This window comes from Propithecus coquereli, unplaced genomic scaffold, assembly GCF_000956105.1.
Source record: "Propithecus coquereli isolate 6110/MARCELLA unplaced genomic scaffold, Pcoq_1.0 Scaffold10, whole genome shotgun sequence".
Lineage (NCBI taxonomy): Eukaryota > Metazoa > Chordata > Mammalia > Primates > Indriidae > Propithecus > Propithecus coquereli.
The window spans coordinates 1,810,417-1,821,684 of NW_012133858.1; the positions used below are offsets into that span (position 1 = coordinate 1,810,417).

The 11,268-nt window shown below is 41.5% G+C and overlaps 1 protein-coding gene across 1 annotated transcript in view; it reads right to left on the reverse strand.

Moving 5' to 3' along the window:
- The window catches only part of GSK3B (glycogen synthase kinase 3 beta), a 262,122-nt gene extending 254,889 nt beyond the window's left edge, over positions 1–7,233 (reverse strand). Inside the window, exon 1 of the mRNA XM_012639510.1 lies at positions 6,022–7,233. Within this exon, the coding sequence (XP_012494964.1) occupies positions 6,022–6,109 (88 nt within the window). The 5' untranslated portion in view covers positions 6,110–7,233. The remainder of the gene's footprint in view (positions 1–6,021) is intronic.
- Between the last annotated feature and the right edge of the window lie 4,035 nt (positions 7,234–11,268).

The following is an 11,268-nucleotide window of genomic DNA, read 5'->3' on the forward strand; positions in this document are numbered from 1 at the left end:
TTTTGTTTTAGGACTTTAATGAATAAAGTATTGAAATAAAAACCCTTAGTTTACTGCTCCCAAATATAAATCCAATATTTTTAGGTGGAGAAAAATTAGAAACTGTGCAATTAATAAACTGGAAAGTGAAATATCATTGCCAGTAACTGCTATGTACTGAATTTCAAGGGAACCTATTGTATATTAAATTTTTAAAAAGTGAACTCATCTACCCTCTCATCTCAGCACTTTCTCAATTTTCCCATTACAATTAACAATATAACTCAGCAGTCAAGTCTTCCAGACCAGTAACATCAGAATTTATTTTTAACTCCTGACTCCTTCACAAATATTCCCCCTCACTCCAATCCAAAATCCTGCCAGTTCTTCATTCACACCGTCTCTCAAATCTGTTCCTTTCATCCCATCTTCACATTTTACTTTATTTCCCCATGATTCACATCATATGCCACTAACTCCCTAAAAGGGTTTTAACATCTCTCCACTCTAATCCATCAATTCAGCTGCCAAAATCATCTTTAAATATCTTGTTCAGCAACCTACAGTAAGTCCAGATATCCTTTGAATCTCAACCAAACTTTTGTAGAACCCCTCTGCCCTCAATCAGCTAAACTTTCCATATTTCTCAAATTCCTCTCTTCTTATTTTCCTATTTAGGCCCCTTTAATTCAGATTTACCAAGTTGTTTGTTGCCTCCCATACAAAACTCATCATCTCTGTACCTCTGTACATTCCTTCCATCTAGAATCTTTCAAGCTTCTCCATCAGTTCAAGTTACAGCCTTCTTTTTAACACCAGTCTTAAAACACCTTCTCTGTGGGAAGTCCTTCCTCTCCAACCCATTGGTCTCACCCCTTTATTCTTTGTCCCTCTGAACAAAGGATTCAATTTGTATTTTATAATCCTTCAGTCATCAAGCTGTTGTTTTAATATTTTTTTCTCATAGTCCACATCTACAACTAAATGATAAGCTTTTGAGACCTATTTTATGTGACTCTGTTTTGAACAGGGGTCCCTTAGAATACTCAGTAAATAGAAAAGAATATTCCTTTATTTTATAAATTTAAAAATAGGAAGATTTTGAGAAAACAAATTGTTCTAAGTCCACTCTCGGTTTTTCCTTGCTGTTCTACTCACACAGATCTTTATATAAATATACATTTCTATACCAACCTCAACAAATTTCAAAAACAATTTGTGTAACCAAGGATAATTTATATAATCCAAAATAGGAGCAAAAGACTGCAACATCTACTTTAAAACCCACGAACCATGAAAATGCCTTAATTCTTGAAATCATGCAAAATTTTCTCTTCACCACCACCTTCAAAAACACAGCTAGAAAATGATGCTAAACATTCCAACAAATTTATTTACACCCGGTGATTACGTTCTTAGAACAATATCCGGGGAATCAGGTTGGTCCTGTTAGCACCAGCACACAATCCTGTCACGCCCACGTGCTCTGCCCCTCCATTCTCCACTGTAGGGCGGAGCATCCCAAGAAACACCACAGTCTCTCATCCTGCCCATCCTCATCCCTGTTTCAAACCCCTTGAGTCTTATTTAAAATAAATATGGAACTGTGGCACCAGGGTCAACATATGCATGCTTCACAGCCTTCTCTATGCATAAAGTGCACACAAAAATAGAGCTTCCCCAATCTTGGAATCTGCTGCTGGCACTTACAAAATCTCTGGCTTTTCCAGCCTTGATGTTTCTCCAAAATACTATCTCACACCTGCAGCCCAAGTCCAATACAAGGGACTGACAGCACATGGTCCAGTACTGATTTTCATCTGCACTTTGCTGGTGAAATGAGAAACTGTCACCTTATTTTCTAAATGCTGTTCCCAATCGGCCATAAATTGATTCGTGAATCTCTCGGTTTCCCTTTAAGTTTTTCCTTGTCATTTCACAATTAGCATTCTACAGGTACACGCAATAAGAGAGCATGTAACTCTTGTATGAACATCATAAGTACTTTAACAACTCCGGGCAAATCTGGTTGGGAAATGAATGAAAATAAGGTTCTGGTTTTCTGTCTCACACATGAGCTGTTTTCCAAAGATAATCAAGAAATTGGCTAAATCCTAATAATCTAATTTTTAGACATCACAAAGAGATTAAACTTCCCTGGACAATACAGGGACTTTAAGTTGGTACATACTGTTTGGTTTAAATCACTACACTACTTAATATTGCAGAATAATATGTAGCTACTGTTAATTATTCTCTCTTCACTAATAAAAATTTTAATCTAAAATATTTTATATGAGTAAACAACTTAAGTGATACTCATTGACTTATTTTCATCTCCCCAAATCTTATATTTAAGCATTTTAGCACTTAGCTAAATTTTCTCCAACAGTATACCACAAAAATTACTATATTTTAACCAAAGTTGCCACAGATGGTCCTCCTTTATTTTCTCTATTTTGAGTAAATTATCATGCAATTCTAAAGAAGGAACTGCATAGTTATTAACATTTATTTAATAACACGTAAACCTGGATGTGAACAAAAAGGAAACATCATTTTGATCACATAAAGTAAAAAGAAGTATTTCAAAAATACTGATTTAAACTTGAGATAACTGCCTTAACTCAACGAAAAAAGGTAAAAAAAAAAACTATGTGTCATAAAATCAGCTTTTAATTTCTGCAGGAGTCTTCACAAAGAGAAACCTCTTATATTATCATTATTATTTCAAATAACAAAAGTTTTACCCAAGAATAATCATTACTTACGAAAAACAAGTTTTAAGTATGTACCAAAGAGTAAATTAAAGGCTATCTATATGAACTATCTAAAATGTTTAAGTAACAGTTTAGCCCAAAAATATTTTTATTGTTTTCAAATACACTACCATGAAACTATTATAATTATTATAAAATTATTACAAAAATTATTTTGTTTTAGGACTTTAATGAATAAAGTATTGAAATAAAAACCCTTAGTTTACTGCTCCCAAATATAAATCCAATATTTTTAGGTGGAGAAAAATTAGAAACTGTGCAATTAATAAACTGGAAAGTGAAATATCATTGCCAGTAACTGCTATGTACTGAATTTCAAGGGAACCTATTGTATATTAAATTTTTAAAAAGTGAACTCATCTACCCTCTCATCTCAGCACTTTCTCAATTTTCCCATTACAATTAACAATATAACTCAGCAGTCAAGTCTTCCAGACCAGTAACATCAGAATTTATTTTTAACTCCTGACTCCTTCACAAATATTCCCCCTCACTCCAATCCAAAATCCTGCCAGTTCTTCATTCACACCGTCTCTCAAATCTGTTCCTTTCATCCCATCTTCACATTTTACTTTATTTCCCCATGATTCACATCATATGCCACTAACTCCCTAAAAGGGTTTTAACATCTCTCCACTCTAATCCATCAATTCAGCTGCCAAAATCATCTTTAAATATCTTGTTCAGCAACCTACAGTAAGTCCAGATATCCTTTGAATCTCAACCAAACTTTTGTAGAACCCCTCTGCCCTCAATCAGCTAAACTTTCCATATTTCTCAAATTCCTCTCTTCTTATTTTCCTATTTAGGCCCCTTTAATTCAGATTTACCAAGTTGTTTGTTGCCTCCCATACAAAACTCATCATCTCTGTACCTCTGTACATTCCTTCCATCTAGAATCTTTCAAGCTTCTCCATCAGTTCAAGTTACAGCCTTCTTTTTAACACCAGTCTTAAAACACCTTCTCTGTGGGAAGTCCTTCCTCTCCAACCCATTGGTCTCACCCCTTTATTCTTTGTCCCTCTGAACAAAGGATCCAATTTGTATTTTATAATCCTTCAGTCATCAAGCTGTTGTTTTAATATTTTTTTCTCATAGTCCACATCTACAACTAAATGATAAGCTTTTGAGACCTATTTTATGTGACTCTGTTTTGAACAGGGGTCCCTTAGAATACTAGTACCCTAGCAAATGCTTAACAATTCCCCTTTCTTTTAAATGTCTCTAAAGTCAAGGTAGTTAAAAACACATAATTAGCATTAAACTCCAATTTTTTAAATGGTAAGTTGATATACATGGTAATAGAAAATTAAACATTTTAATCTATATACAAGAGTTACTACATCCTCAGTCAACACGTATACTATCAAGAATTGAGTCATTTTCAAAGAAAATCCGGGAAACAAAATGAAAAGTTCCAAAATTTAGCACTATAATCTAGCATTATAGGTCTTTGAAATAAATCTAATAAATCAATTACTTAAAACTCATTTTGAGTGGTTTTTAAACTATATTACCAAGATGTAAAACATACAAACACTCCAGTACCACAAGAGGCTCTTCAGTAGCTATTATCAGATTTGCTTCATCATAGCTGAAAATTACCCCAGAATTTTAAAATATTCCTTTCAAATGACCCCTTGAAGTGCTTCGAAAGCGTGACCCTTCCCTGAAAGATGCATAATCAGCTTCCCTCTTCACATACCCTGCATTCTCCACTAGCTAGTCACCAAAATTTTTTTTAACTTTCAAAAATAATCTCCCATTCAGCTATTACCTTGGACTACCTTGTTTCAGACAAGTTCCAAAAGCTAACATGAATTGAAATCCTGAGTTCAATTAAAGTGATTATTTTATGTTGCTTAAGGATATAATCAATTTCATATAACAACATATATGTTTGGTTTTTATTGGTGTTGTTTTCAATCTCAATTCTTCACTTCTCTCAATTCTTCTAGGCAACAAAATAGTTCGTCTTCACTCTCATCATAACCCTTTCTCAGAGAATAAGGAAACAATATATATATTTTTGTCAAATTCTGGAAGTATATTCAAATAAGCTGTCATTAAATACCACATAAACACTTCCACAAATAGAGATACATTGCAACATTAGATACTTAGTATACCAAACACCTCAAGAACGCACTTTTCAGCACAAATTCAGGACAAGAGTACAGTCCAGCGACAACCCTGAACACAACCCAAATAACCCTCTTATTTCCAGGGCACAGCCTTCTGCAAAAGCTGGGATGGAAAGTACTAAACCCATATTCTTATAGCTAAATGTCTTATCTAAATGTGACTAAAACTAAAGCAAGAGTATTTTAAATAGTCCTAAAAAGGAACCCCCTGTACTTTAGAACATTTAACAAGTAATGAATGCAATGGCATCCCAAAATTGAACTTAAATGACAATGAGTCAGTGACAATTAACATTATACTTAGTATTTGGCACGATGACAATACAAACCTCAATCAAAACTTGGACCTATTTCCAAGTTACCTCTTGATTAAACATAAATTATATGGTGGCAGATTGGTAATGTCAAAACAGGAAGGTTAAGAGATAACACATCAGACCACTTATCCAATTGAAGACAATGCATTTAGAGATGCTACTGCCGCTGCTGGATATTTATCGGCTCCCGGCCCCTCGTAAAGGGAGAAATCAATGCTCACCTCCACATGTGAATGCTGGTTACTGAGCAAGTTCATCCCCAGATAAAGAAAAAAATATTTTGTATAGTCACACAGGCAAGAAAGAAATGTTAGAAGGGTGGCACATTTAATGTCTCTATTAAGTATACCAAACTATGATAACCACTGAGACCCGAGCTAACTAAAATATTCTCCCTCATTCCAAAAGATATACTCTGCAAATGTACATAATGGCTTATCAATCCAGTCCTGTTCTCTTCATTCTAAATACTTTCATCCACTGTCTTAACGTGGAAACACTCAAGCACTTGATAAAGCTGACTACCAACAGCAAGAAAAGTATAAGAAATAAGTTTCAAATCGAATCATCTAAATAAACATCATATTCTCTCAATTCAAGGTTAATGAGACTGGGGGAGGGGGTATGAGAGCGAAAAGAGGGAGCTGCCTCATCCTTGACTGAAGACAGGTTTTGCCCTTTTCCATTACCTCTGACTGACTGCTGTACCAGGGGGTCTAATGTTTTAAAATCCTGGTATTTCGAGGATTCTAATTTTAAGGGTGAGGTGGAGAAAGGGTGCAAAATAAAATCAATACTCACTGCTAACTTTCATGCTGCCAAAAGCCGAAGGCTGCTGCACTGGCTTGCAGCTCTCCGCAAAGGAGGTGGTTCTGGGCCGTCCTGACATGATCACTCTCTTCCCGAATCACCTTTTCCTTCCTCCTTTTCTTCCTTTTGTCTTATGTTGGGGTGTTAGGTTAATGGTAAATGCAGCATTAAGTTCTCCCACAAGAAAAAAGAAAAGAAAAAGACTTCGTCCTCTTGGCTTTTCACTCCTTTTGTATACTATTAAAAAAAAAAAAAACGAGCGGTGTATTTCTCCCTCAAGACAGATCTGTACGGATATTTAACATATAGATGATTTGGGGATGGAGAAAAATACAATTCTTTCCCCTTCCTTTCGTGAGAAGAGAAAGGGGGAGGGGGAATCCTAACAAAAATATATCACGTTAAGCGGGGGGGGGGGAAATACTTGACTGAAAATAAGTACTTTGAATATTATATTTTCCTCGCGGATTTTTTTCCGAGTCAATGAAGAAGGGAAGCGGCGGAAGGATCACGAGTCTCACGCTTGAAGAGAAAGGGGGATGGGAAAGAGGGAGGGAGAGGGAGAGGGAGGGGGTAGCTCGGAGATGCGACGGGAAACGCTGCGGCTCCCGCAGCCGCGGGATCCGGCGGGCTGACGGCGGGGGCCCGGCGAACTGGAGGGCGACAGAGTCGCTCGTCAGTCAGAGGCTGGCGGCGGCGGCGGCGGCGGCGGGTCCTCTCCTCATTGCGCCAGGAGCAGCTGCAGGCGGCGGCTGGATCCAGCGGCCATGGCGGCGGCGGTGGCGGAGGCAGCTCCCTTCAGACCCCAGGCAGCGGCTCCTCGACTGCTCCCCATACGCCGGGGACATGGGAACCCGGCAACCGCTTCCGTCCCTCGGGGCCCTCTCCCCCGCCCACGGCACCAGCGAGGCCGGCCTCCCGCCCCTCGCCTCTGCTCGGTGCCCGCTCAGGAAGTGTCCGCGCTTTGCCCCAGCCAGGAGCCCTGTCAGCGGCTGCGGGGCCGGCTCCTCCTCGCTTCCTTCCTTCCTTTGTCACTCGGCCCGGGCGGCGGCGGCGGCGGCGGCGGCGGCACAAGCCCGCATTCGCCCGGGTCGGGGGCTGCTCTGTGTGAGGAGCGCCGTCTGCGCAGCCGCCTGGCGCTTCCCCACTCCCCCTCCCCCCTCCTACTCGTCCTCCGCCTCCTCCCTCCCCCACCCAGCCTTACACCGCCCAGCGCCCCGCCACCCGCGTAACAGGCGTCTGGGAATCGCCGGCCGAGCCCCGCGCCCGCCCGCTTCGGCTGGGGAGCCGAAGCCCAAATAGAGCCAATCACGGACGTCGCTTTTTTTTCCGGCTCCTCCCGGAAAAAGCCGATCGGCCTGAGAAACCAATTAGAAAGTATTGCTGGGAAACCACGCCCAAGAAACGGAAAATGCCGAAGGAAGACGAACGGAAAGAAGGTGAATTCGCCTTGTTCTGTGGCTGGCTGGAGGAGAAATTCGACAATGGCAACAGTGGCCAATCAGAGTCGCCGTCCCTCACGAAAAAGCTTGAAGAGTTAAGGACGGTGAAACCAGGAGTCGCTGGTGAAACTACACGGCTGGGCGCCGCGGCCGCTTTGTAATTGGCTGGAGAACTCCGCTGGGAGTGTACCTCCCTCGGTGATTGGTGAAGGGAAGGGGGCTTCCGAGGACAGTCTGCCAGTCAGGACCTCTCTTCCCTCGCCAAGGCGGGGAGAAGGATAAAGCGAAGGGAGGGCGTCTATAAAGCGCCGTCTCATTGGCTTGAAGCTCAGGAACTGGAGTAGAGGCAAAAGGAAAGGGAGGGAGGCCGAAACCCGTAGCGGTGGCCAATCGGCACTCAGTGCTGTCCAATCGCAAGACCTAGCTGCAGTGTGATTGGCCTCCGGCCTCCAGTCCCAGAAGCGGGGAGAAGCTCGATTGGGATCGTGGCGGATGGTCTGACGGGTTCGCCCGCGGCTGCTTCCAGCTGGTGTGGAAACCGCAGATAGGGAGCGCGGGCCCTTCGGGCAGCCGGTCCGAAACTGCTGCGGTCGGCGGGACAGGGCGCTGAGTGCTCAAGCGAGCCAGAGGGTCGAGGCTCTCCCCACCCACGAGAGGCTTTCGGCGGGGCGCGGCTAATTGTGCGCGCCCTAGGCTCCCCTCAGCCCGCGATCGCGCGTCCGGGTATCGGCCTCTTCCCCAGAAGGGCCAGATGGACCAAGGGGGGGCTCCCCAGGCGGGTACAAGCTCTCAGACGCTAAAATGGAAACAAAGCTTGCAGAGAGGCTGCGCCTCGGGGCGTCTGCGCCCCGCCCAGCCGAGGGAGCCTTTGATAGAGTGAGGCCCGCTGAGCTTGGTGCGCGCGGCCAGGCCGGGCCTCTGGAAACGCCCCTGAGAAATGAGCTCATGTTGGATGCGCGCGCTCCTTGGGCGCGACCGCCCAGCGCAAAACGGGCCCCGAAAGCAGGTGAGGGGAAATGCGGTCAGGCCGGATATCCTGAAGCCTCCGAGGAAACGGGAAGTCAGAATAGCCCATAGTAGCTTTGGGTCTCTTGGAAGTAGGGTGATCTATAAAAGTGGTGTTTGAGTAGGTTTCATCCATAGGGCAGTATACATTGTTATACCAGAGAACCAATTCCTTTGGTCTTCTGAGAACAGTGAGGTATGGCTACGTCAGGATATCAGAGAAAGTAGAATGGACAGTTGCCATCCTGATTGTAATCCTGTGGTGCCTGTAATTTCTACCTGCAGAGTCATCTCTTTATCTTAAGATGCTATCTCCAGAAAGCACATGTAAAAGCACCCATACTTGATCAGATTACCTAGCTGTTGCTTTGAAAAATTGGTGAGGGACTTGGGACAAAACAAAGTAAGCTTTGATGGGAGACAGAAAAGGTCTAGATAGGATTTTGCAGACTCAGATGTCTACAGAAGCCAGACAAAGGAAATGAGTGGCACTGCCCTAGCGTTAAGACAATGGGGAATGATAGGGAATATAGCAAATTGGAATATCCATGCCATAACTAAAGGGAGCAGCTGCTCAGCTCTAGCAGATTTTTGCCTTCAGGAATGTGGGACCAGTGTTCTGAAAGAGCTTTCCTCTCTCCCCCCGACCCCGAGAAACCCTCAAGTTGGAGTTTTGTGTGAAATCTCTGGATTTTTAAATGTTAGCAACCAATATTTCAAGCCCTGCAGGCCAAACTAAGAAACATCCGCAGGTAGATGTGGCTAACAGTTCATTTGTAATCTCAAACCTGTGCATAGGTTTTATAGCCCAAGAGTTGTAGATAGAGGCTCTTGTTCTTTGCAATTAAAAGAGAGCATCAGGTCACTGGATGCTATGGGGGAGGGTAAAGAGTGTTAAAAGCAAACAGTGCTTGGCAACTTTGTCATCTGAATGATGCCTCTCCATACTATTTTGAAAGACCTTTGCCACTGTTCTCTAAAATGCTTTCAGGCAAAGCTTTACATCTTGCCTTTTTTACTTCCCATCCCTACTCCCAATTATACCAGCTGGAATGTAAATAACAAATGTTTAGCTTGTACAATTTGGAAACATGGCTATTCTTTTGTATGTAATAGGTATAAAAATAGTCTACCTTAAGGATGTGATTAGTAGCTTTACTATTGCTGCCTTCAAATATTTTAAGCTAGTGCTGTTAAAAACAAATGTGACCAAGGAGGGGGGAGTTTTAGAGTGAAAAAAGTGTATTTCAGTCTAAAATGAGGACTTTAGGGAGGAGAAGTTTATGAGAAAATACAGAACTGTTCAAACTAATGTTCAAAGGTTCTCTGAACTTTCAGACCCACTCTTTACCTGCTCACTGGCTGTCAACCACTTATCAGTTTATAGTAATTGTAATAGTTAACATTTATTGGGTGTTTACACTGTACCAGGCTTCACCCAAACCATCTCACTTAAATTTATTAACAATCCTATGAAGTAAGTTATCACCTCCGATTTTCAGATGAGGAAACTGAGGCCCAGAGAGGTTTACTGACCTACTCAAGATCCATAAACTAAAGCAGCAGAACCAGAATTCAAATCTCTTGTTCTTATCCCCTATTGCATACCTCTCATGCACACAGTCTCTACCTCTCCTGATATATCTTGCTTTATCTTAGTGTAAAGCTTTAATGCCGTATACTATGTGTACCTGGTTGTGAACACACCCCCTAGTATGGATAACACATTAGTTTCCTCAGATGGTCCCCTGTAGAATCAGTGATTCTAAACCAAAGGATTAGAAAAAGATATTAATGTAGAAAAGCTAGGTGATACAGAATGGGTGAGTAGTGTAATAGGGAAAACAGTTGGTGAGCATTCTACAAGATAATGCATGGGAATTAAAGTGCACAATGAAATGGCTTTGTACATTCTGTAGTAATAAGTATTTGTATAGCACTTTCCATTTATGAAGTACTCTATTTGATCCTCACAACAATCCAGTAAAATAGGAAGGGAAGCTATTCTGTTTTTACAAATGAAGAATCTACACACTAGAGTGATAAAGTGACTTGCTCAGAATCACTTTGCTGCATTTATAATTGAAACTAGAAGAAACTAGAAGAAAAATGAGCTGGGCACAGTGGTGTGCACTTGTAATCCCAGCTGCTTGGGAGGCTAAGGTAGGAGAATTTCATTAGCGCAGGAGTTCAAGACCAGTCTGGGCAACATAGCAAGATCCCATCTCAAAAAAAAATAGAAGAAATATAGATAGGTTTAATAATGAAGTAGTATATATAATATGAGATGCAGTTTATTTAGGTGAACAATTCCATAAGCAAACCCTCCCTAGGACCTCATTGACTTAGCCAACATATATTAAACACCTAAATGTTGTTGAGTGCTAGTCTTCAAGATTTAATAAGATACAGTCTCTGTGCTCCAGATACTTGCAGTCAGATACTATGAGATGGAAAGCATTGTTTAGTAGTAGACTCTAGGAAAGGGCTCCAATATCAAGGTCAAAGTGAAGATTATTAAGAAGGAGGGAATGGGGGGAGGGGGGAGCAAGGGCAACATACGTAACCTAAACATCTGTACCCCCATAGTATGCTGAAATAAAAAAAAAAAATCCGGACTGCACAGGAAATCCAACCAGGGCAAAAAATGCAGTTTTATTAAAAAAATTCCAATGGTAAAAAAAGGGGCATTGAAGGTGAACCTATAGATTAAAAAGATCTTTAGAGATGTAGCAGACAATTGTAATGTGTGGGTCTTATTTAGATTCTTATTTGAACAAACTAATTTTTA